The sequence below is a fragment of the Heterodontus francisci genome, chromosome 1 (assembly GCF_036365525.1).
Source record: "Heterodontus francisci isolate sHetFra1 chromosome 1, sHetFra1.hap1, whole genome shotgun sequence".
Lineage (NCBI taxonomy): Eukaryota > Metazoa > Chordata > Chondrichthyes > Heterodontiformes > Heterodontidae > Heterodontus > Heterodontus francisci.
In genome coordinates this window covers 98,104,256-98,132,101 of record NC_090371.1, presented here as the reverse complement: position 1 = coordinate 98,132,101, position 27,846 = coordinate 98,104,256, and the positions used below count along the sequence as shown (strand labels likewise).

Here is a 27,846-nt window from a genome sequence, read left to right as displayed (position 1 = left end):
TGGTTCCTTTATTCGAACACTGGCAGCTAGTATGCAAAAATAGACTTTCCGGCGAGGGGCCTGGCAATTCCTTGTGATAAGCACTTTTTCTTCCCAGCAGCAATTTTTAGTTGTAATATTCATGCTGCAAAATAATGTGTGCCTCATTCTTAGCATGACAATGGGAATTAGGAGCAGAAGGGTGAAGGAGGAATGAAGTAGTTTAATTGAGATTCGTAAAGCATATAAACTTAAAATGTAAATAACATCTATAGTAAGAATGGCAGCACAGAGAATTGCATACAGTTCCGACGCAATAGAGTTTTCAGTAGATGTAAACTTTAACCAACATAGTTAAGGGAAGTGTGTCTAAATGAATTTACTTGCGCTCAAATTTTCAGACTTTAAGCTACAGTTGATTAAAATCATGACATAATATAGAGGGAGAGCAGATTTTGTAGCAAGACTTTGAGTGTAGTCACACTGCTGAGATAGAAAGCAGGCAGTGGTAAAAGGAGGAGTGGTAATTATCCATAAATCAGGGAAAGTGATGGGAAACTGAATGAAATAGGGATTCCCAGAAAAAAAAAATTACCCTCACTAAAATGTTTGAAGCATTGAATACCTGCAGTGAGGCTTTAGAACCCTTTGTATTCAAACTGATTTTCTTGCCATGACACCAAAACACATGAACCGGCTCAAGCTGGGGTAAAGAGTAGAAATGAGGAACTGAACTGAAAAGTCTTCTGAACTAAAAAGAGGAAAGGTAAAACAAAAGCAATGAGAAAGAACAGGTAGGGAAAGAAAACTATTGGTATACAAATAAAGAACTTAACAAAAAAAGATAGCATGCAAGGGGAAATCAAATGGACTATTAAAAAGCAGGGAAAAGGTGATGTTAGAGACAAGGAAGTAAGGAAAAGGAACATTAAATATGAGCAAAAAATGCTGATTGTGGGAAATAATCTGGGGCGATTAACAGCAATTTGGTCACAGGAAGATAGATTTAATCGAACTAAAATTCTTGACTGCAAACTGGGCAGGACTAGAAAATAAACACTGGTTAGAATTTTGTTTGGAGGAATAGAATACATAAGGAAGAATAGCAATATTGGTGAAGGAGGGAAAACGTAGAGAGCACTGTACAGGGTATTCTGAGAGTATGCGGTTAGAAATTAAAAGTAGATTACAACCTAATTATGGGAGTGAAATGGAAGAGAAAAAACTAGACAGATCAGGGCAATGAGTGCAAATAGTAAATGTAGCAGATTTTAATTATTTACTCTTAGGACAAAATGTATCATAGCATCACACAGCAGAGGCCATTCAGCCCATTATGCTTGTGCAGGATCTTTGAAAGAGCTATCACTCTCTTGTTCCTTCCCAACAGTCCTGCAAATTTCTCCTTTTCAAGCATATATCCAATTCCTTTTTGAAAGTTAACATTGAACCTGCTTCCACTAACCTTTCAGGCTGTACATTTCAGATCCTAACTGCGTGAAAAAAAAAATCCCATGCTGGAATCTGTCCTCTCTGGTTAAAGTGATTGACAAAAGAATCAACGGTGATGAGGAAAAACTTCTTTAAAACGCGAGTTGTTGCAATCTAGAATACGCTACCTGAAAAGAGTGGTGGAGGTAGATTTCATCATGGCTTTCAAAAGGGAATTTGATAAGTACCTGAAGGGAAAAAATTTGCAGGGCTACAGGGAAAGCACAAGGGAGTGGAACTAGTTAAATCGCTCTTGCAGAGAGAAAGCATAGGCTTAATGGGCTGAATGGTTACAGAACAGAATGGGCCATTCTGATTCTGTACCAACCCTTCTTCCAGTAAAGTGTATCCCTATAAAAACACGTTGACTGAAATTTCCCCTTAGCCTCCACCACTCTAAAGGGGAACAATCCCAGCTTCACTAAGCTCGCAATATAACTGAAGTCCTTTAAATATCATTCTGGTAACATTCTTCCTAATACATGCTACCCAGAATTGAACACAATACTCTCACTGATGATTAACCAGTGATGGTCAACCTTCAAAACAACTTCCTTTCTTTTGTTCTGTCTCCATGGCTCCCAAAGTTTTTTTTAAAAAAGTGAATGGAGCAGAATTCCCAAAATATTGGAAATGTTAGCATAAAATAAGGGCATAGGCGCAGGTCTTTGGCCTAGCTTCTCAGAGCCTGCTGAAAGAGCATGTAGGAAGCAAAGCAATTGCTCAGGCTGCTAGTACAATCCTCAGTTGGTCCTTCCTCAGACTCAGTTTTCTAAGGGCCACTGCAGTCCTAACAACATCTTGTACCAGTCCAGTGGCCATATACCTCTAGCAACACTGAGCCTTAGGTGGTACATGCAACCCCAGGCCAGAATTGTCAGAATGAAAACTCCACAATTGAAATGTACCCATTATCAGCTCCTGGGTCCCCCAATGTTCGATATAGCCAATCTACCCCCTAAGAATTGTGGGTTTGGCAAGTGGGGTGTGTCATTTGAGACTGCGCAATCCACATTAGACAAACTGCATATCAGTAGTGTGGTTTAAAATCCCTTAATCATGGTGAGTTCTCCCCATGTCAGACATCTGGCTGACCAAAAAATGTCTCCAGTAACTGTAACTTACCCTGAATACCAACACTTGCACCCACACCCACACAAATCCCACACTATCACTGACTCATTAATATAGTTATTTGGGCTTACAGGAAGTAGGGGACATTTCTGAGGACCCTGGCAACTGCAACACTTTGCTCCAGTTGAGCACTCATTCTTACGCCATAAAAATGTTGCTGCAGAGGTGGTCTGCTGGTACAAAACTACAAATGCCTCCTTCCATCTCAAAGCTCTATCACCATCAGATTGGTATGTGTTCTTTAAAAAGAAAACTTTGTGCCTTTCTTCTATTAGCTCAATTTTGAAGCACTTTTGCTCTTTGGGCTACTATTTTCATTTTATTTGGCTCCTATCTCCACCTACTTAAACTGATGTTCCATTAAAATATGTTCAGTTCTGATGAAGGGTCACTGACCTGAAACGTTAACTCTGCTTCTCTCTAAACAGAGTATTTCCAGCATTTCTTGTTCTTATTCCATTAAATGTGGTAGGATAGGCATTACTGCTCTTGCCTTCTGGGAGCTGGAGAACAAGAACTCTTCAGAGGAATGTCAGTTTTCTTGAGTGGCCTAGTCCATAGCTCATATCAGTCAATTATGGACAGTCACTGCAGACTTGATTAGGCAAGTTGTTCTCCAGATTGGAATGGAGCCCTCCAGATGATGTCTGGTTGCGCCAAAACAAACTGTTTCTAGAGATTGATAGTTACCAGCAGATTAATGCAGTGTCAGCTGGGATGTTCTAAAATGAGGTGTTAGAATCTTGAAAGATGTGCCTGTCACAAAGCTTTTGATTCTACAACTTGAAAGTATGCCATACTGAGTAATAGAAATGTCTGATTTGTCAATCGAGAGTTTGACACAGGTAAGGAGTACACATGAAACAGGTTAACACTGGCTAGCTAGCAAGCAATGCAATATATGGTAGCTTCCTTTAGATACAGTTTTCCCGTCTAAGCTGTCTTCTCCATCTAGTTCCCTGCCCTGCAGATAGTGCAGTGTTGAGCCTGCTTACACCACAGAGCAGGCTTGAGGGGACAAGTGGCCTACTCCTACTGTTCGACTTAAGCACAAAATTGTACAATCATCCTTGCATCCAGTTTAGGTTACTGCACATTAGGTAGCTGTCCTTGAAACAGCCCCAGGGTCCCCAGTGGTTGTGCCACTCATTCATTGGCCCCAGGTTAGCTTTGTGCCAGAACTGGGCTTCCTTTCACATTACCCTTGGCTAACATCTTACAAATATCTAAATTTGATTTTGAAGCTGGCTAAAACTAATGTGCCTTATACAATTAACTCCAAGAACAAACATCCTTTGATGGCCACACGTCCTTTTATCCATGGGGTGATTTTCGAATCCAAAAGGCAGCTATATAAATATGCAAGTAGGCTGGAATCCAAACTTCAGAGCAATCACCGTAGTTCTGTACTGGGGCACTTTGTGTTGGCAATGCAGCAGAAAAACCCGCCCAGAAATGCAGTATCAAATCCTAAGCCTCTCAGTCTTACCACTAACCTCCTCCAGCCCTACAACCTTCAGTTACCTTCGCTCCTCTAATTGTGGCCTGTTGTGCAACCTTGATTTTAAGTGCTCCACCATTGGTTGTCAGATCTTCAGCAGCATAGGCCCTAGGCTCTGGAATTCTCTCCCTATTCTCCTTTAAGGCATTCCTTAAAAGCTAACTCTTTGTCCAAGCTTCTGGTTACCTGCCCTAATATCTTATTTGGCTCAGTATCCAATTATTTAATAATGCTCCCATGAAACACCTTGGGATGTTTTACAATGTTAGAGATACCATATAAATATAAGTAATTGGTAGTGGCAATATGCTCTCAACTGGCCTTTTGTTAATGCATGATCATAGCCTACCTTCCCTTTCAAATTTAAGATTGCAGTCAAAAATAATGAGACATAATAGGCTTTACAAATCACTGAACAATATTAACCCTATCTTGCACTTTATTTCCCCAAGTCATAGATAACCAAAAAAAAACATTGCAATATCTGACCAGTGATACAACTTAAATATTAAAACAAAAATGTGCACAACTAAATGTAAACACTTACAATCTTAGAAATAAGTTCCCCACAAAACAAGTCAACAATGAAAACCTTCAAAATACAAATACTAGTTAGCAACCCTTAGTGGACATTGATTTAGAGTTCTAAGCAAGGTAAGTATTGGAGTTAGTCCCAGGTATCTTCATCGTTTCCTCCATACGTCACTGGTATATTTGTTTCGTAGCCACTGAAGTTTCTGTTAACACCCAAGCCCTGCAACAAAAAGCAAATGGGGGAAGAGGATAAAAGGTCATTCACCGGTTTCTGGTTATGGCAACTATTCCAAATAATATTTTTATAAAATGTATACAGCATGAAGTTGCCATTCAAAATAAGCTGGTCTTGTAAAAGTGCAGATATATTTAATTTATAATTAATTTAAAAAGTTGAATACACTTAAATGAAATGCAGAAATTTCACTTTTAGTGCTAATTTAAGGTACAAATGGTTTCATATAAAAGCTAACTGACAACTAGGTTGTCCTTTAATGCAGTTCAAAGAACCTACAAGTTAGGACAAGCATTTCTACAAAAAAAAAAATCATAAATCTAGCTTGGGGTGGGGAACTGCCATTAAGAATCCCAGAAAAATTATCAGGAAAAATAATGCCTAGATACTTCCACAGGTTCTCAATCCAAGACTAATGGAATGATGGCTTTCAATTACAAAAAAAAACAATTGCTAATCCCAGTTAAGGATAATTCCTTCCATTGAGGAGAACCATATTTCAAAGACAATCAACAGAACTGTTTCCATTCTTCACGTGTCAAATACGTATTATGTATATTGCTGGAAAAAGCCTAGACTTCAGTGGGACAGAGTATTATACTGACATTAAAAAAATTTTTAAAAATCGTATTAAGCATACAACACTTTTAGCCATGTATCCAACAGCATAAGCTTTTAGATATGTGACAGCAATTGCACAATTATTTTATCCCAAAGAACAGGAAAAGTTAAATGTGGAGCACATTGCCCACATTACAACAGTGACTACACTACAAAAGTACTTCATTGGGATTAAAGCACTTTGGGAGGTCCATGGGATGCGAAAAGCACTATATAAATGAAAAGTATATTTTGTTCTTCCTTTTCCAAAGGCACCATCAGGTAGCTGATCTTTAATATAATGCATGTGCTACTTGGATTCCATCCAAACAGCATTCTCAGTGGCAAAAGTACACTTTTGCACAAACATCCCTGTTCCAGGGATTTGTACTTGGAGGTGCTACGGTATTAGTGTACACAGCATCTGCAAAAGTTGTTACAGAACACTGATCAACAGCTCAATGTAGGACAAGCTGAACAATCTTAGCATCTTTGTTTGCCTTCAACTCAGTCAGAAAAACACATTTGTTTCTGGATATAGGTAGACCATGCACACATGGAAATGAAAAATGCTAATACTGAAATCTGAAAGTGTACAGGAAATAGACTGATTTATTCTGCAACTGGGGGAGAAAGATAAAGTACCATCTTCTGCTAGTCATGGCTGAAATAAGATGTTGCTCTATTACAGAAGCAAAGCCACATATTTACAATGCAGATCCAAACTGGCATCTTTTTAAATCGACACTATTTTAATTTGACTTAAGGAGGTTCTAATTTTTGCAGTAGTTTTTGCCTCTCTTTACAGCCTGGGATAGTTTTCATCTGGGCCTGATGATTTATCCACTTTCAAAATGCTAAACTGCTAATACTGCCTCCTGCTATGTTTATCCCACCCAATATTTCACACTCCTCAATTATAATGTCTGCATTATCCTCCTCTTTTGTCAAGAGAGACTGAAGAATTCATTAAGAGCTATGTCCACATCTTCTGCCTCCACACTGTGGAAAGAATGATCCTATATTAGAAAAAGCCTTAGCATTGGATAAGTAAATTAACTTATTTTAAAAAAGCAACATTTTGTACCAAAAAACTCAATATAATGTACTATGAACAATTCCATTACCATCCTTATTGAATAGATACAGTACCATCCTTGTGCAATCAGCCAAACATCCTGTACTTAGAGATGCACCATTGACCTGCTGACCAGACTCTCACTGAACTCAATTATCATGGATAATCAAGAATAGAATGTCATTTCATGCTGATCATTTCCAAACACCCCAACAACCTACCAAGGAATTTGCAATGGATGGCCACGTGTCTGGAAAAGGACCACATTTACCAAAGGTTTCGCATATGGACGTGTGGGAGAGAGTGTAGGGAAAGTCACCGTTATACTATGGAAGGTTTGGGCGGGGGTTGGGGGCGGCTGTGGAGAGCATGAATAAAGCAGCCAACTTAGCCAAAATGGTCAAGTATTACAGAGAACAGAGGTGCTCAGGTAGTGAGATTAAAAACACTGCAGAAGCTGCAAGATCTATCAAAAATGTTCCAAGAAAAATAACTTGGGAAAGGGGCAACAGTCAAACGAATTGGGAGTCAGGATCGGGTGGAATGTATGTGAATGCACAAAATATTCAAACAAAACTGGAGCGTGTGAAGCAACAACTTTGGACAGATGTGATATGCAATAGCTAAAACGCAGATAAAAATAAAGCTCACAGGTCCATCCAAATCAAATAATCCCAATTATTACATTTCCATTTGTTACAACCTCAGTGAGACCATTAATGTTAAAACATGAGATATGAACTCCCCAGACCAGTGTTACAAGTGAGGCAGGAGGAAAGCAGAGTTTTCCTAGTTCCACTTCTCCACAGGTTACAATATATATTTAAATGTTTACCCAGTTAATGATACAGTCATACACTCTAATTTTATCCCAGAGTAAAATAAACCAAAGAGGTTTCTTTAATAAACAACAAAATTATCAGATAAAGCAAGTCTTAACCAGTAACCAAGTATTATCTCTCAGATTGAAATATGGAAGTTCCCTTGTTACCTTAGCCCCTCACATATACAGATACACACACACACAAACACAGAGGTTAACTGGAATGTAGAGATTTTCTCTTTAGATGTCTGTTGCAAGAAAAAAAAAATCCTTTGGCCAAATGCTCACTAATTCTTGAAGAAAAAAAGATATGGAAAGATGTCAGTTGTCCCATTTGTATTTGGTACGCCAAATCAAAGTAGACGACTGTCACTGGGATCTTTCTAGAACAGTTCTTTTCAGACGACATTGAGGATCAGTTTGGGAGACTTTCCAGGAAAAATGCGACAACAGGGGTTTCCAGCAAGCTTTTCGAGGAGAAATGCAGCATCAGGTTCTCTATTTCTTATACTTGATTCTCAAAGAGATGGAAGAGGGAGGTGCTGATAGTGACTGCTCTCTTGGTTGGTTTCCTCCAACTACCTTCAAAACAGTTCATATTCCAACACTACCCAAAGCAAAACCAAAAACAATATCTCAGGAGTCAAGCCTCCTGACCCCTATAAATCTTGACCAGTCACTTCTCTGTAAACATCTCCTCTTAGTCCAAGGTTCCTGTTGTTTATTTATCTTACTTGGTGACAGCTGGTCTCCAGTAGAGGTTGTTTTCAGCACACCTTCATTCTTCCAGTAAGTATTTTCAGTCACGTGTCCTTTCAATGAACTAACAAAGACCAGCTTCTATGAAATCTTCAGCCTTCTCCACAAATCCATCTCCACAATTTAAATATATGTTCTCAAAAACATAAACTTAATATAGAAGCACTTTTGTAACACCTCCATCCTTGGAGGAATGAAACTCCAATTTTAAATGTGTTTCATTGCAAAGAATGGGGAAAAAATGAAAAATATTAAAACACATTTACACACATTCTCACTTTACCTGTAGATAAAACAGTTCTGCTTTGTACCATCTTTGCAATCATAACTCAAAGCAAAGTTAAATCCTAGATAAAGCATCTGCAATCACATTTATTTCCACAATGTGGATAATCTTTAAGTGATAAGGTTGCAATAGTAAACTCCATCGGAATAGTCTGGCATTGTTTTATTAATTTTTCCACTAAGGTTAGGGGGTTATGATCAGTATATACCAGTGTCTCTCTGTAGTCGGGGCTGACACAGACCTCAAAATACTTAAGAGCTAGTAATAAGCCTAGGGTTTCTTTTTACACAGTTGAATATTTTTTGGTGGCAATTTAATTTTTTTGGAAAAGTATCCCACTGGCTTTTCTATGCTTGATTAATCATCTTGCAACAGGACTGCACCAATCCCCAGGTTACTAGCATCAATTGCTACCTTGACGGGCTTAGTGAAATTTGTAGCAGTCAACATTGATTCATTTATCAAAATGGCTTTCAGCCTCTCAAAAGATGTTTGGCACTCCCAACTACAGCAATTTGGTTTTTTTTTGTAGCATATTTGTCAGTGGAGCAGCTATAGCACTAAAATTGGTTCAAACACGCAGTAGAGAGCACACATCCCCCAAAATCACATGATTTCTCGCTTAGTCTTGGGGGTAGGGTGCAAAGCTTATACTTTTGCTGTTCTTGGCAACTCCTGTCCTCGCCCTACTATATGCCCGAGGTAGGTTACACTCTCCTTTGCAAATTCACTTTTGGCAAGGCTCATCACATTTTTTTTTTATAAAAACAGCTTCTAGTTATTCCAAGTAGTCCTTCCAAGAGTCACTGTATACCAACACATTGGCTACCAGTTGGTTCATTAGTCTCTGAAAAGTGGCTGAAACATTTTTTGGCCCGAATGGCATAACCCGGCATTGGAAAAGAGAGTCTGGTGTGACAAAGGCTGATATTTCTTTAGCTCGGAGTGTTAAAAGAACCTGCCAGTATCCCTTTAACAAATCTTTTTTTTTTAAAGAAACATGGCGCTGCCCACTGTCAATACAGTCTTCCAAGCAAGAAATGGGTAGGAGTCTTCCTTTATTACTGCATTAACCTTTCTGTAGTCCATGCAGAATCTAGTTGAACCATCAGACTTAGGCATGACCACTGGGGAACTCCAGCTGCATTGACTCCAGGTGGTTTTCCAGCATGTATTGGATTTCTGCTTTTATCTGGGCCTGTTTCTCTGAACTTAAGCGAGAAGGATGCTGTTTTATAGGAAAGGATTCCCCTACATCTGCATAATGTGTGGCTAGGTTTGTACATCCTGGCTTGTCCCTAAAGCCTCTTTTAAATGCTGTGAGTAGCCTTGTTAGGTCTTCTCGTTGTTCTGCATCTAAATATAAAACAGCGTCCAATCGCCCTAACAATTCAATATTTGCTAACCAGATAGTAGGAGGTTCAACTTGAGAACTGTCTAGGCCTCCTTTTGTCTCATCCTCACTATCCCTTTGATCCTTCACTGTCCCTACTACCTGACATAGCTGTGCTGGCTTATCCTCTTCCCAGAGAGGATATTGTTTCAACATATTGATATGACATAGCCGATTCATTTTCCAGCGATCTGGGTTGTCAAATAATTTACTTTATCAATTTTTTTGACCACTTTTTATGGACCACTGAACTGCGTTTTCAGCAGTTCACCCTATAAAGGCAATAATACGAACACCTCACCCCCTGGTTGAAATGTTCAGGTCTTGGCATGCTTGGCTGCCTATTTGTTCATGGTTGTCAGGGAAGCTTTCAGGTGTTCCTGAGTCACTTTGCAGGCTCTCATGAGCCGTTCCCGAAACAAGGATGCATAATCTAGCAAAGAAGATTCATCCCTCTGTTCTAAAAACCTTAAGTAGTTTTGGAGAACCTCTTAGCTCAAGTCCATAAACTAATTCAAAAGGACTAAAACCAGTAGATTCATTAGGTGAATCTCTAGTGGCAAACAAAAGAAATTCAGCCCTTTATCCCAATCATAGGGATATTCATGACCTTGTCATAGTTTTGAAGGTCTGATTGGGAAACGTTACTTAAAGGAATGACGGTGGATAGGCAATGGCAAACATTTAAAGGGCGCATGGATGAACTGCAACAATTGTTTATCCCTGTCTGGCGCAAAAGTAAAACGGGAAAGGTAGCCAAACCGTGGCTTACAAAGGAAATTAGAGATAATATTAGATCCAAGGAAGAGGCACATAACTTCGCCAGAAAAAGCAACAGACCTGAGAATTGGGAACAGTTCAGAATTAGGCAAAGGAGGACCAAGGGATTGATTAAGAAGGGGAAAATAGAGTACAAGAGTAAGCTTGCATGGAACATAAAAACTGACTGTAAAAGTTTCTATTGGTACGTGAAGAGAAAAAGATTGGTGAAGACAAATGTAGGTCCCTTACAGTCAGAAACAGGGGAATTACGGGGAAGAAAGAAATGGCTGACCAACTAAATGCATACTATGGTTCTGTCTTCACAAAGGAAGACACAAATATCATACCAGAAATGTTGGGGAAAACAGGGCTTAAGGACAGAGAAGAACTGAAGGAAATCAGTATTAGTAGAGAAATGGCGTTGGGGAAATTGATGGGATTGAAGGCCGATAAATCCCCAGGGGCTGATGGTTTGCATCCCAGAGTACTTAAGAAAGTGGCCCTAGAAACAGTGGATGCATTGGTGGTCATCTTCCAAGATTAGAGACACTCTGGAACAGTTCCTACAGATTGGAGGGTAGCTAATGTAATCCCACCATTTAAAAAGGGAGGTAGAGAGAAAGCAGGGAATTATAGACCAGTCAGCCTGACATCAGTAGTGGGGAAAATTCTAGAGTCCATTATCAAAGTTTTTATAGCAGAGCACTTAGAGAACAGTGGTAGAAACGGGCAGAGTCAGCATGGATTTACAAAAAGAAAATCATGCTGGACAAATCTACTAGAATTCTTCGCAGATGTAACTAGTAGACTTGAGGAGGGACAGCCAGTGGATGTGGTTTATTTGGACTTTCAGAAGGCTTTTGACAAACTCCCACATAAGAGATTAGCACTGCGGCACAGTGGCGCAGTGGTTAGCACTGCAGCCTCACAGCTCCAGCGACCCGGGTTCGATTCTGGGTACTGCCTGTGTGGAGTTTGCAAGTTCTCCCTGTGTCTGCGTGGGTTTTCTCCGGGTGCTCCGGTTTCCTCCCACAAGCCAAAAGACTTGCAGGTTGGTAGGTAAATTGACCATTATAAATTGTCACTAGTATAGGTAGGTGGTAGGGAAATATAGGGACAGGTGGGGATGTTTGGTAGGAATATGGGATTAGTGTAGGATTAGTATAAATGGGTGGTTGATGGTCGGCACAGACTCGGTGGGCCGAAGGGCCTGTTTCAGTGCTGTATCTCTAATCTAATCTAATCTAAATGCTCATGGGATTGGGGGTAGTGTATTGCGATGGATAGAAAATTGGTTGGCAGACAGGAAACAAAGAGTAGGGATAAATGGGTCTTTTTCCGAATGGCAGGCAGTGACTAGTGGGGTATTGCAGGGATTGGTGCTAGGACCCCAGCTATTCACAATATATATTAATGATTTAGATGAGGGAACTAAATGTAATATCTCCAAATTTGCAGATGACACAAAACTGGGTGGGAGGGTGAGTTGTGAGGAGGATGCAGAGAGGCTTCAGGGTGATTTCGACAAGTTGAGTGAGTGGGCTAATGCATGGCAGATGCAGTATAATGTGGATAAGTGTGAGGTTATCCACTTTGGTAGCAAAAACAGGAAAGCAGGTTATCTGAATGGCTATAAACAGAGAGGGAATACACAGCGAGACCTGGGTGTTCTCGTACACCAGTCGCTGAAGGTAAGCATGCAGGTACAACAGGCGGTAAAAAAGGCAAATGGTATGTTGGCCTTCATAGCAAGAGGATTCGAGTACAAGTGCAGGGATGTCTTGCTGCAATTATACAGGGTCTTGGTGAGGTCACACCTGGAATATTGTGCGCAGTTTTGGTCTCCTTATCTGAGGAAGGATGTTCTTGCTACAGAGGGAGTGCAGCGAAGGTTTACCAGACTGATTCCTGGGATGGCAGGACTGACATATGAGAGGTTGAGTCGGTTAGGATTATATTCACTGGAGTTCAGATGAGCGAGGGGGCGATCTCACAGAAACCTATAAAATTCCAACAGGACTTGACAGGGTAGATGCAGGAACGATGTTCCCGATGGTGGGGGAGTCTAGAACCAGGGGTCATAGTCTAAGGATATGGGGTAAACCTTTCAGGACTGAGATGAGGCGCAACATCTTCGCCAAAGAACAAAGAACAGTACAGCACAGGAACAGACCATTCGGCCCTCCAAGCCTGCGCCAATCTTGACGCCTGTCTAAACTAAAACCTTCTGCACTTCCGGGGACCATATCCCTCTATTCCCATCCTATTCACGTATTTGTCAAGATGCCTCTTAAACGTCGCGATCGTACCTGCTTCCACCACCTCCCCCGGGAGAGTGGTGAGCCTGTGGAATTCGCTACCACAGAAAGCAGTTGAGGCCAAAACATTGTATGCTTTCAAGAAGGAGTTAGATATAGCTCTTGGGTCTAAAGGGATCAAAGGGAATGGGGCGAAAGTGGGAACAGGTTACTGAGTTGGATGATCAGCCATGATCATAATGAATGGTGGAGTAGGCTCGAAGGGTCGAATGGCCTACTCCTGCTCCTATTTCCTATGTTTCTATGGTACCTTTCTAAAGCTCCTTGTATCTGCGAGTGGTATGCTGAAGACTTTAACCCTGTTATACCCAAATTACCCACAACTTCTTAAAATTTGTAAGATACAAAATTGGAACCTTGATCCGACTGAATTTCAATCGGTAATCCATATCTAGTGAAGAACTGGGTTAACTTCTCTATCACTACCGTAGCAGAAATTGTCCTCAAGGGAATGGCCTCTAGGAACCGAGTAGCCATATCCATGATAGCGAGTATATATTGGTGTCCCACTTTTGTTTTTGGAAAAGGTCCTACAGAATCTACCAACACCCTCCTAAATGGTTTCCCACAAACGGGTATGGGAATTAGAGATGCCTGTTTTATGGCAGGTTGCATTTTTCCCCAAAATCTGGCACGTTTTACAAAACTGCACCACGTCTTTGGAAAGACCAGGCCAGTAAAAATGTCGACCTATACGTGATTGGGTCTTCCAGATCCCCACATTTCCCGCTATTGGAATTTCATGCGCTATCCTTGATAGTTCCCGGCGATACTTGGACGGTACCGCTATCTGGTGAAGAACCGTCCATTCTTCGCCTCAGGTCTGTAAAGGAGGTCCCATTTCTTCATCAGAATCCCATTTTTAATATAGTAGCCTTCTGGAACTCCTTTTGCCTCAGCTTCCGTTAAAGCCGATTGTGCCACTTCATTTAACTCTGGATTGGTTTGCTGAGCCTTGATCAGAGAAGACTTATTAAACATTTCCTTCGGATTATCCATATCCCCAAAGAAAGTTTCAGATATTCGACTATCTGACTGTGGTGCCAATTTTACCTCTGACAATGGAACTTGTTTAGCCATTGTTCAGGTCATTACACACGAAGGAAAAATTCCTGGAACCTTATCCTGTAACTGTTCTGGCTCTTTGACTTCACTTGGTCTTTCTGTGACTACTGGAGAAGCTACTACCTTCGCTCCGGCCAAATCATTCCCCAGAAGTAGGTCAACTCCGTGTACAGGCAAACTACTGACAACTCCTATAGTTACCGTTCCAAACATTAGGTCACACTCTATGTTCACCCAATACAAAGGTATGGGTATATACTCCCTGCCGATACCATTCACTGAAACCTTAGCATTCATTGCGCGCTCTGGTGGAAAAGTTATGCCTTTTCCTAGCAAGAGTTTTGGTGGCTCATGCATCCTTAATTATAACTATAGGTTTACATGCTTCGCTTGAGGGATCAGGAGTTACAGGGAATTCTTGTCAAAAGGAAAAGTAACACTCGGGTATTTTATTCACGTCCCCCGCACTCTCAGCGGTTTTTGTACTTGGCCTTACAGCTGCATTCAGAGCTACAGTCTGATCTGTCTTACTCTCAGCCAGGGCCCTTTTCACTGAATTGGCTTTGTGTACCCCAATAAGTCCCATGGGTTTACCCCACAACTTCCTTCATGAAGATGACAATGGCAATACTTAGGCTTGCGGACCTCACTTCCACCCTCAGCATTTTTCTTTCTGGCCTGAGGAGATCCCAGGGTGTCCATTCTTGTCCCTGGCTACTTGCTTTCCTTTCACCTCCCACCTTCTATTCTTCTCGGGGGTGACTGACAAAGGGTTTGGGCTTATAAACAAGCTTGCAATCATCAGTGATTTCCACCGTCTGTCTGGCTGTTGAAACTTTCTGGTTCTCTATGTGGGCTCTTACTAACGGGGGAGTGAATTTAAATTCTTCCAGGAGAATGAGTTCCCCAAGGTTCTCATACGTGACCTCTAACTTTAGTGCCCACATCCAACGACTAAAATTAATTTGCTTTATTCTCAAATTCTATACAAATCTGCCCAGACTGTCGTCTCTGGAGACTCCGTAATTTCTCCCGGTAAGCTTCAGGGACCAACTCGAACAGCAAGAATAGCCTTTTTTACCATCTCAATCTGCAGAAGCCTCCTCAGAAAGCATGGGATAAATTTCATGAGTTCTGTTCATCAACCTGCTTTGCATAAGCAGTGTCCAGCTTTCCTTCGGCCACTTCATCGGTCTGGCTATCTTTTCAAAATAAATGAAAAATGCCTCTACGTCCCTTTCCTCAAATTTCAGGAGGGCTTGTACAAATTTAAACAGCTCTCCACTGGCTCCTGGGCAGGAGTCAGATCTTTCCTCACCAGAACTTTCACTGGAGTCAAGACCCTTTATCTTAATTCCATCTCTTTTAAATTTGAATTCCCTTCTTTTTGTTTTCTCTTTCAAAGTCAAGCTTAAGATTTTCAAATTCTATTGCTTTTTCTTTGCCAAAGTTCAAGCTGGCTCATCTGCAACTGAATTTTAGCTAATTCAACTGCACTACCATGTGGTTTGCCCTCTAATTGCAAATGCTGTGCTATTACTGAAATTATGCCTGCTTTCTTAGCTCCTGGTTTTAAGTCTAACACCAACAATTCAGCCAAATCCTTTTGCCTAGCCTTGGTTACGTTTCTCAAATCATTCAGGGATACATCCTCCTTCCCCAGAAAGGTCATATGCTAGTGCACAAGAAACCTGTTTTTTTACCTTTCCTCTTTTCAATTATTATTACCTCACTAACAATTGTATGTCCTCTGCTTTGGGTTATCTCACACAGAGCAGAGCCCCCAATTATATGTTGCGACAGAGGCGGGAGGAGTACACTTTTTTCTAGTTCCACTTCTCCACAGGTCACAACATATATTTAAAATGTTTACCTAGTTACCGATAGTCAATCATAGACTCTACTCTTTATCCCAGAATAAAATAAATCAACCAGGTTTCTTTGAATCAAAATTATCAGTTTATTATAAAAAAAAGACAACCAGTAACAAGGCAAAGCATTAACACACAGATTGAAATATGGAAGTTCCCTTGTTACCTTAGCCCCTCACACACCAGTTAACTGAAAAATAGAAATTTTCTCTTTAGATCTCTGTTGCAAAACAAAAAGACAAAAAAAAATCCTTTGGCCAAACAAATGCTTACTAATTCTTGAAAAAAAAAAATGGAAAGATGTCAGTTGTCCCCTTTTTATTTGGCGTCCCAAATACACGTTGACAGCTGTCACTGGGATCTTTCTAGAACAGTTCTTTTCAGATGACATTGAGGATCAGTTTGGCAGGCTTTCCAGGAAAAATGTGACAATAGAGGTTTCTGGCAGATTTTTCCAGAAGAAATGCAGCATCAGTTTCTCTATTTCTTACACTTGATTCTCAGAGATGGAAGAGGGTGCTGATGGTGACTGCTCTCTTGACCGGTTTACTCTAACTACTTTCAAAATAGTTCACACTCCTACACACTGTCCAAAGCGCAACTAAGACAATATCTAGAGTGTCAAGCCTCCTGGCCCCTATAAATCTTGACTTGTCACTTCTCTGTAAACCTCTCCTCTTAGTCCAAGGTTCCTGTTGTTTATTTACCTTACTTGGTGACAGGTGGTCTCCAGTAGAGGTTGTTTTTAGCACTCTTTCATTCTTCCAGTGAGTTTTCAGTCAGGTGTCCTTTCAATGAACTAACAAAGCAAAGTCCAGCTTCTATGAAATCTTCAGCCTTCTCCACAAATGCATCTCCACAATTTAAATATAAGTCCTCAAAAACATATACTTAACAAAAAATACAGAAGCACTCCCTTAACAGTTAAAGAATTACAGGTCAAGATTTCATGTTTTAAGACTGTTATAACTAAACTAAAAATTCCCAATAACTAAATAGTACTTTGTAAGTAGCTTATACTTCAATTATAGAGAAAGCTATTTTCTTCACTTCTTGGCACTCTTGGGCGGGGGAGTTTTTATCCTGGTGGCGCGGGTCTCGACGTCCGGAAAAACCAATGCCGAGATACCCACGTCGCCTCATCTCCAGAAGGCCCGCCAAATTTAGTGCCAATCAGGCACTTAATGGACAGCGATGGGCCTTCCACAGGATCAAGGAACCCGTTGTTGGAAGTCCCGCCCTGCAGTGCCACTCTACAGGCGGTGGCAGCTGCTACTGCAGGTGCACCTACTAGAGGCTGAGGAGCGTCGCTGGAAACAGGCCTCAGGTAGGTCTGGGCGGGAGGGGGTCCCTCAGTGGCGCCCGCCCCTTCCCGATGCCGGGTCCCTCATTCAGGCGTAAGTGCCTTTTAATGAGAGACCTCCCGCGCCCTCGCCCCAAACCCACCACTCCTGGGAAGCAGCCCACAGAGTTTTTCACTCCGTGCTTCCTGTGTGCCAACAGGGCCACCTGCCACACAGTTAACTGCAGCGGGAAGAGGCCCTTAATTGGGGGTTAATTGCCCAGTTAAGAGCCTCAATTGACATCGGGGGACAAAGTCCGTTCACAGGTCTTTCCACCCCAGACTAAATTTTGGCAGAGATTGAATGGTTGTAGGAACGCCCCCATGACCACACCACCCGATTTTATGCTCTCCCGGCCTCCAAACACGCTGTAGGGGGGAGAACATAAAATTTCCCGCTTGAAAACCTCAGACCGAGCTTATACATTACACAGTCATCCTTGATGGTGAAATCTTTGCACCTAAAAGTCCTAAATTCCTCCCAGTTGCAGTGGGTTGGATCTCCCAGACCTTTCTCAAAGTCAGTGTCCTCTTTGCACACTTCTTCTCACCACTTTCGACCTGGACCTCCATGAATAAGGCAATCTCTGGTGATCTCCGCAAACCTCATCTTTCAAAACATTTTCAAGTCTTTGCAGCCTTTTACTGCATCAGTTTTCTAAGAGCAGGTGTTCTCTCTCGGTCTTCTGAGGCTGCTACCACTGCTCTTCTTCCTTCCAGCCTGCCTGCCTTCTGTTGAATTTCTCATGAATCAAAAGTCAATAGCCAAATTGTCTTTTCCAAAACGAAAAGTCCACAAGTCTGGCTGCAGCAGAGCCACCTGAGTTTTCCATTGTTTCCAGGTGTTAGCAACTACCATTCACATTTACATTCTTAAGAGTCACTAACTCATTGTTTATGATCTGGAAGTCTGGAAATCTGGAACCCATTGCTCTTCAGGTGTTATACCCCTGTAGTCTCTTTCAAAAAAAGTCTTTGACCTGGGTTCTTTCTTGTCCTGGCAAACAAGATCCCTGTCTTGTCTTTAAGCAGAGTTGATTAGGTCACCTGACCTCTGACTCCATCTTAAACTACATTAACAATCTCAGTTTTTAAAACATAATCATGCTACGGAAGTCCAGTGTTCATAAGGACAGATAGGAGAAAAGGGAGGCAGGATGGCAGTATTAATAAAGGTTTTTACCACAGTGCTGTAACAAAAATGATGGGGTTACATGAAGATAGCAGATATATAAATTCTTCAGGAACAGGAAGAGAATGGTACAATTCTCAGTGAGCATAGAAACCAAAGAGGAGACAGATAGGGAATTTTACAGTCACACAAGAGAATTTACTGAGAACAGAGCAAGATTAGGAGACTTTAAACTAACCCACGTTAAACTGCAGTAAATGTGTGTGGTCAAAGTGAGGAATTTTTTTAGAATGTGTCCAAGACAGCTTCCTAGATTAGCATGGTTTTAGTTCAACAAGGAAAGAAGCGTTGCTTCATTTGATTCTGGGAAATGAAACAAGTCAAATCACCAATGACTAAACAGAACAATTGCGAAAGTGACCATAATATTGTTAAGTGCAGTGTAAAAATAGAAAAACGTTGCACAAAGACAAGGGTTCTGAACTAGAAAAATGCAAACGTCTGGTGAAATAAGAAGGGATTTAACCCAAGTTAACTGGGCATTAAAGTTAGGACAATCAATCACAAGTAGGAATCTCACAGTAAATACTAAATAGATATATTCCCACAAGATGAAAAAGGGGGTGTGTCAAAAAGAACATTTCCAAGGATTGAGATATTAAAGCTAAACAAACTTGAAAAGGGAGGCATTCTAAAATGTTGGCTCATAATACTAAGCAATACCATGAATATAGAAAATTATAGTTGGGAAATGGAAAGGAAGATTAGCGTTTGTAAAATTCAGCAGAGGAACTGGTGGACCCTGGAACTTTTCCAGGTTTGAGACTTTGAATAAAGGGGAAAGCCCTGCTAATGTTTGGTGCTACAGTTAGAACCAATGGGGTATTCTTGATAATTATGAATCAGAATCAACAAAACAAACCCGCTGGCCAATATGGCCAAGCTCCAGAAGAATCTAGAGCAGACTGGAAGTGTTCCTTTATACATCGAGGGACAAGTATGAGACAAACTCAAGTCTCAAAAAGGGTGATTAGCCAACTGTTAAGGAGGCAATTCCTGGTAAGATGGAACTTGATCCCCCAAAAGGTTGTGGATGCTGAGTCACTTGAAATTTTCAAGACTGGAGACTGTTCGATTTGTAAGGCAAAGGATGTCAGGGATAAGGCGAAAAAAAATTAAAGTTGAGGTACAGATCAACCACAATCTAACAGAACAGAACAACTTGTAATTATGTAACATCTTTAACACAGTAAAAAGCCTCGAGGTGCTTCACAGAAGCGTTATCCAACAAATTTAACGCCAAGGAGATATTAGAGAAGATAACGTTGTGGTTTTAAGGAGCATCTCAAAAGAAAGATGGAAAGGTTTAGGGAGGGAATTTCAGGCTTGGGGCCTTGGCAGCTGAAGGCATGGCCACTAATGGTTAAGCAATTGAAATTGGGGATTCTTGACAGGCCAGAATTGGAGGATATCTAGATATTTTGGAGAGTTGTGGGGTGCAGGAAGTTACAGAATAAGTGGGAGGGGGTGGCGAGTGGAAAGGAGGCCATGGACAGATTGGAAAACAGGAGAGAGAATTTTAAAAATCAAGGGTCAAGGGGTTGAATTGTTTATTCCCGTTCAGATAGGGAATGGATATTTTTGACATGGCCATTAAGAGAGAAGCTTTTCTCAATTGTAACAAAAACAATATTGTAGGTTAGAGAAATTAAACTTTACAAGTAGATGTTTCCTTTTTTTCAAAAAAAGTTAATCATTCATGAATCTGTGAAGAACACACTGCCTTTAAAAGGCAAAGACATCACATCCACTTCACACCAGAGGGTCATATTGAATCAGAGACCAATTTTAGCAGAAACAGAAATAAAAATTATTAATTCATTCATTCAGCTGCAAGAACAAGTGGTTAAAATTAGCAGCAAAAGTACAATCACACAAGAGTAAGGAAGATGCAATGCAGATTTCCATTCACTCCAGTAAAATATACCAGCAACTTCCATGTTACTATTTTGTTTTTGGCTTCACCAGCCAAAAAACATTTCAGCTGCACTTCCTCCCATGAATGTTGGCACCATAAAAAATGTCCTCCATCTCCAAGCTTTAGCAACACAAACTGCACTTGGAGAGGAAGACAATAGCATCGTAGACAGGAAATTAAACTGTCAAAAATTATACCATAGACTTTGGGACAAAGATCAGTTCAATAGGCAAAAGGTAACTGGGCTTATTGTAAATTAAATATGGAGTCCACTTCAACAGACAAGTTTCCACATATACAAGATGATGTCAAAGCTTTTGTGTTTTCTATTCCAAGCATTTTGGAACAGAGTCCAACAAAGTAGTAAGAATGAGATCTTTTGCCAGGAGACCTTCACAAGAAGGTAATAGTGTTCAACTTCAGCTCACTGATGACTAAAAGTACATTAAACTAACCTTGCGAGTATCTACGGAAGCAAACACCTTTCCAAGTGGATTATGGTAACTGGTTCCATGAGCAGCATAAGCAAATTCTTCTAGCCATATAGGAACTTCCTGTTGGGCCTACAGAAATAGTTTCAAGTATAAATATTAAAAATTGAAGACATCCTAGAATATATTCAAACTAACTAACTTCTACTTTCTTGCTTCCTTTTATTTACTCTTTTCATCCTAACAGTGCACCCTATTTTTAAAGATAAACCTGGGAATACTGTTAGTTTAAGATACTGAACTAGGAATGAGAATTCGATGGGTTAACTTGTTCTAATTCTGAACACTGTGGAATCCAAAACAAACTAACTTGGGAAGATTTATGGACAATCTAGCTACTTGAACTGCATAAACATTGTTACTTTCCATAATCTACTTAGAAAATGTCAAATGGCACTTCTGCAGTACTTACATCAGAAAGAACCTTTAGGAGAGCACGTGCTATTGGCAAATCCGTATTTGAATCAAAGAATGATATTGCTTTGCCAACATTTCCACAACGACCAGTACGTCCAATGCGATGGACATATTCATCAATAGTAGATGGCAAATCAAAATTAATAACATGCTGTACATGCTCAATGTCCAGCCCTCGAGCCGCTACTGCTGTAGCCACCAAAACAGGACACTTCCCTGTACGGAAATCACCAAGTGCTATCTCTCTTTCCCTTTGTTCTCGATCACTGCAAAACAAAAACAAACTTACTTTTGCACAGTATGGGTTTTTATGCACAGCAATAATCACACATTTGTCATTTGTACAATGCATCCTACTTGCACATAACACTGCTCCCTGGCAATAGCTCAATGGAAATGCAGCAATTCTAGAATTATTTTAACACATCCAGAGTACCAGCAGTCAAACAAGGTAGTTTCACATTGAAATTTTTTAAAAATTAAAACGCACTTTTAAAAACAGTCCATCACTCTTCTCCCCCACCCCCCCCCCCCCCCCCCCATCACCAAAGCACACAAGTAATGAGCTATATTTCTGGGCAGGAATCAAGGAGTATGGTGATAGCAAAGGAAAATGAAGAAGTTGAAGTCGAGGATCAGCCATGATTATGGAGCAGATTCAAGAGGCCATATGACCTACCACTGCTCCCATTCCTTATGTTATCATGAAACCTCAGCAATTTCTTGCGTTCTGCAAAATCATGGCTCAACTGGACAATATTTTACCAAAGTTTCCTCCCCCCATCCCCAAATTATATTTGGCCAAAGATCATCTCTGAATGAAGGAACCTGGTTTTCACTGAAAAGGTTCAGTGTAAACTCTCTAAGGGATAAGTAATTGGGAAGGCTTTAAATGTTAAACCCCTCTAGAATACTCTATTCATCACCTGTATCAAAACTCTCATGCAAAGCAATTTGATATTAAGGGGCATGACCTCTTCAGAACTGCTGTGTTAATTTCATATTATCCTATCTATTTCAAGAATTATAAACTGGTTATTTTGGGGCAGAATTTTTTGGAATGGATTTCATGAAGATTGTACAATTGGAATTTAGCATGCATACACTACATATGGGTGACTGTACATAGAAACATTTTATTTAAGTTATGTGGGAGTATGACATTTTTAAAGTCTATGGCTACCAAGAGATTTGTGTCAGGTGTACAGGTAAATCAGAAACTGATTTAGCAACATGTTTTATCATCTTAAAGTCAGAACATAAAGCTGTGATCACACAACTGGTTTTCATTGTACTTAGTCAAAAATAATTCTTTGCCCACACCACTTAGCCAAGGGGCGGCACAGTGGCGCAGTGGTTAGCACTGCAGCCTCACAGCTCCAGGGTTCGATTCTGGGTACTGCCTGTGCAGAGTTTGCAAGTTCTCCCTGTGACCGCGTGGGTTTGCACCGGGTGCTCCGGTTTATGGCCATTGTAAATTGCCCCTAGTGTAGGTAGGTGATAGGGAATATGAGATTACTGCAGGGTTAGTATAAATGGGTGGTTGTTGGTCGGCACAGACTCAGTGGGCCGAAGGGCCTGTTTCAGTGCTGTATCTCTAAATAAAATTTAAGAAATAAGAAATACATATCGTTTCTTCAAGACACAGGAAATCACCTTTGTACACAAGTGTCACTGGAGCAGCTCAGGAAAGTGAAATGTCAGTCACATGCTCAAAGATTACATACTATTGCTGCCACTGCTGAAACTCAAATTTGCTTTCATTACTTCCAGACACACTCAAATGCAAGTTTTCAGAAATGCTGTTCATATTGCAATGTCTCTGTAAAACGTAGACACTTGAGGCTCATTGCCTCAACACTTCCTGGGGTTGAGTCACATTAATCTGCACAACAGCAAGCCAGAGTGCCACTCAAACGCAATCATTTAGTCTTTAATCAAACTTGCATGTTGGACTTTTCCGGTGTGTACGCCTTCTACCCAGGCAATAACCAGTTCACAATTACCCAAGAAAAAGACTACAATTACATTGTACATCGAGTCTCTCAAATATAACAAAAGCATTTCACAAACAAATTACTTTGAAAATATTGGCTGTTGCATGCGCAAACAAAACAGCTATTTTCCACACATCAATACCTACAAAACACAATGAGACAAATACAATTTTGGGGTATTGCTGGATGGAAGAATGCTGGCTATGACACCCATAACATGGACTCGCCAACTTTGGAGATGTCATTTGATGAGATATTAAGCTGTCTGCTCAATGGGCACAAAAGACTCCTTCACACTATTCAAAGACGAGCAGGGGACTTGACACAGTGTGACCAACATCTATCCCTCAGTCAACACGAAAAGCTGGCCATTTATCTCATTGCTATTTGTGGAACTGGTTGTATGCAAATTGGCCCCAATGCTTGCCAATGTAATAGTGACTGCACTTTATATCGTCCTGAAGATGTTAAAGGGGTTATATAAATACAAGTTCTTTCTTTCCATCGAAACCACCAGGAAAAAAAACAAGCAGAAGTGATCTCAGTTTAACCTTTCATCTGAAAGATGGTAGATTCAATTTCTTTTTATCTATGGGGGTGAGCACAGAATATGCAATCCCAGCAGCGAACAGGATTTCCAGTGTGATGATGTGGGTGGGGGGTACACTCCTGCTCCTCCTGACCCACAAAGAGTTCAAACAGAAGGAATGACTGACTCGTACTTCAGCTTCAGGTCAGTGAGTTCCTCCTGATGTGGTTCCACTGCCGAGCAGATGTGATGGCACAGGACTCCCCAACTGGACGTCAATATAATGGAGATTGCGACCACAGCAGTCTGGAGGGAGGATCAAGAATTTAACACCTCGGCATTTAACACCTCGGCCGTATCTTTCCAGCCTACTGAGGGGTGGGATTAAAAAAAAAAATTAAGGCCAGTATTTCTAAGAAAGTAGAATAGAATAGAACAGAACATTACAGCGCAGTACAGGCCCTTCGGCCCTCGATGTTGCACCGACCTGTGAAAGCATCTGACCTACACTATTCCATTTTCATCCATATGTCTATCCAATGACCACTTAAATGCCCTTAAAGTTGGCGAGTCTACTACTGCTGCAGGCAGGGCGTTCCACGCGCCTACTACTCTCTGAGTAAAGAAGCTACCTCTGACATCTGTCCTATATCTATCACCCCTCAACTTAAAGCTATGTCCCCTCGTGTTTGCCATCACCATCCGAGGAAAAAGACTCTCACTATCCACCCTATCTAACCCTCTGATTATCTTATATGTCTCTATTAAGTCACCTCTCCACCTCCTTCTCTCCAACGAAAACAACCTCAAGTCCCTCAGCCTTTCCTCGTAAGACCTTCCCTCCATACCAGGCAACATCCTAGTAAATCTCCTCTGCACCCTTTCCATAGCTTCCACATCCTTCCTATAATGCGGTGACCAGAACTGCACGCAATACTCCAGGTGCAGTCTCACCAGAGTTTTGTACAGCTGCAGCATGACATCGTGGCTCCGAAACTCGATCCCCTTACTAATAAAAGCTAACACACCATATGCCTTCTTAACAGCCCTATTAACCTGGGTAGCAACCTTCAGGGATTTATGCACCTGGACACCAAGATCTCTCTGTTCATCTACACTACCAAGAATCTTCCCATTAGCCCAGTACTCTGCATTCCTGTTACTCCTTCCAAAGTGAATCACCTCGCACTTTTCCGCATTAAACTCCATTTGCCATCTCTCAGCCCAGCTCTGCAGCCTATCTATGTCCCTCTGTACCCTACAGCATCCTTCGGCACTATCCACAACTCCACCGACCTTAGTTTCATCCGCAAATTTACTAACCCACCCTTCTACACCCTCTTCCAGGTCATTTATAAAAAATAACAAACAGCAGTGGCCCCAAAACAGATCCTTGCGGTACACCACTAGTAACTAAACTCCAGGATGAACATGTTTATAATGCACTGGAGGGTCATATACCCATGCCCTGAGGCATGTTAGCGATGTTAGAAAGTAAAAAGACTTCCTGGGGAGAGATATAGGGAGTTGCCAAAACAAGTAAAACCATTCGGGACAGAAGAGGTGGTGGGGAAAATGAAAGCAAACACATTGTCTGAGAAAAAGCAATAGACCAAGAACTAAGTATTCAAATGGCAAGAAATAAGTATTCAGGAGTGGCACTGCTACATCTTCCAAAACAAGAGTTTTCTAGTTTCCTCTTTCAAAAAAACAAAGATTCATGCTGTGAAACTTTGTTTTAAATAGGTACAATAACAGGTTTCTCAGCAATAAAACAAACCTGGAGCTTAAATTGATTTGTGATCAAAATATCAGACTTCTTCCAACTAAATATTGGGAAGCTTGAGCCATTATCTTCAGTCCCTGCTACAAACTCCATTCCCATCCCTCGCCCTGAGACAAACCGATCACAGCCTTGCTATCGTGTTTGACACCAGACATGAGCTCCCTACAGGAGCTTCTGACCACACATCTGCTTCCACTAAGCTACCTACTTCCAGCTTCATAAAGTTGTAAGACGCATACCCTACCTCAACTCATCTGCTGAAACCCTCACCCATATCTTTGTTACATCCAGACTTGACTAATCCAATGCCTTCCTGGCCAGCCTCCCATTTCCAACCTGCATAAACTTGCCGTCATCCAAACCTCTGCTGTCCGCATCTTAAAACACATCAAGTTCCGTTCACCTATCACCCGTGCCTGCCTACATTGGCTCCCAACCCAGCAGCAGCTCAATTTTAAATTTCTCATTCCGGTTTTCAAACCCCTCCAGGCCCTCGCCTCTCCAAGATCTGTACTCTCCAATTCTGGCATTTTGCACAACCAAATTTATTTTTTTTTAAAAATCACTCCACTATTGGCAGCCATAGCTTCAGCTAACTTGCCCAAAAGCTCTGGAATTTGGTCCTTAAATCTCTTCACCTCTTCCTTTAAGATACTCCATAAAATTTACCTAGTCAAGCTTTTTACCATTTGTCCTGATATCACCTTCTGTGGTTCTGTGCCAAATTTTGACAGATAATGCATATGAAGCACTTTAGGAAGTTCTGCTACATTAAAGGGTGCTATAGAAATGAAAGTTGTTATTTTTATAAGTTATACTGAAATATTAAATAATTAAAAACATGTTGAAGTAAATAAAAACTGGAATCACTGACTCCCTGTTCCTGAGGCGCATCAAAAAGGGGGAAAAAACCCAGACATGTCTGTTACTGACATGGACAGATTTATTGCACTCAGATAGTCATTACATAATAAACTGGGTTGTACTTTAAAACTTTAACCTTCAGCAAGAATGTCAAAAGTACTTTTGTTGAAATTCACAAAAAAAGATTCAAAAACCTTAGCAGAAAGATGATCCACATGTTGAGTGAATGAAAGCATTTGGACCACTATAATAGGTCAAGAGGGAATTTAAAAAATGAGAAGGAACAACTGTGAAATCAGCTATCCGCTATTTCTCAATTCTCTCCTCTTTTCAACCCTGGCAATTATTTCCATTATGGGATACAGCCAGCACTGATGTTCCCTGTAAGCTGCATGTGCACGAAGTATTGCACATGTCTCTCAAGTTCTACCCTTTTAGATGTCATGCAAAGAAATAAATTGCCCCTAGTATAGGTAGGTGGTAGGGAAATATAGGGACAGGTGGGGATGTGGTAGGAATATGGGATTAGTGTAGGATTAGTATAAATGGGTGGTTGATGGTCGGCACAGACTCGGTGGGCCAAAGGGCCTGTTTCAGTGCTGTATCTCTAAAGGTATTGCACAACTGAACAGGCTGCATACAATTTAAAAGATTTTAGTGGGGACATTGGTCACCACCTAAGTGTCTGAACAAATATAGCTTCATTTACTCCTCTAGCAAGGATTGCTATCACCAAGTCACGAGAGATCAGGTTCATTGGAATATGCACAATCAATCTGATTGTTGGCATTTAGGCCTAATCGATACAAGTGTGTTGTAAGGCAGTCACATTATTTGCATTGAGGTTTACTGATGCTCCATACGCAACACATTTTTTTTTCCATCAACAATTTCAGCAGCTGAAACAAAACAAAGTATAGCGCTAGAAAAAAAACATGACCAGCAGCCCTCCCAGCCAAAGATCACTATGATTCTGGAAGGCAAAGGCAGCAAGAAATAAATTTGAAAAGCAAAAAACAAGATCTTACCCATGAATACTTGTCGTAGGGAATTTTTCTTGACAGAGAAAAGTTGCAAGAAAGTCAGCCTTTCTTTTAGTATCGACAAATACCATAGTTCGCTCAATACCTATAAAACAGTACATCAATTAAGAAATGGCTCTTTTACACACCAACAGATGTCAGAAACAGTTTTTGTATTAACATCTGGTGACAACGCCAATCATCTTTTGTTGTTAAATGAAGCAGCTAGAGTAGAGGTTTATTATGGTAGCTTTACTTAAAATACAATGCCTGATCATGCTACAGTAAGAAATACAAATAAAACAAAATGGGTTGAGGGAATAAAAAAAAAATCAAAGAACATCTACTCAAAAAAATTATATTCACTTCAAATATATAGTTTTCTCCAAGTTTAGTTATGCCCTGTAAAACAAAGAGTTCAATTTTTCTTTTCACATTTTTTGTATTTCCATTCCTAAT

The 27,846-nt window shown here is 40.7% G+C and overlaps 1 protein-coding gene across 9 annotated transcripts in view; it reads right to left on the bottom strand.

Annotated features, from left to right (window-relative positions):
* Positions 1-265: 265 nt before the first annotated feature.
* Positions 266-27,846, bottom strand: part of ddx4 (DEAD (Asp-Glu-Ala-Asp) box polypeptide 4) — a 163,119-nt gene continuing 135,538 nt past the window's right edge. For all 9 annotated transcript variants that reach the window (XM_068033103.1, XM_068033076.1, XM_068033140.1 and 6 more), the window contains 4 exons: positions 27,394-27,493; positions 21,185-21,455; positions 20,737-20,844; positions 266-4,859 (listed from right to left, as the gene is read on the bottom strand). In XM_068033103.1, the coding sequence (XP_067889204.1) occupies positions 4,773-4,859; positions 20,737-20,844; positions 21,185-21,455; positions 27,394-27,493 (566 nt within the window). In that variant the 3' untranslated portion in view covers positions 266-4,772. The remainder of the gene's footprint in view (positions 4,860-20,736; positions 20,845-21,184; positions 21,456-27,393; positions 27,494-27,846) is intronic.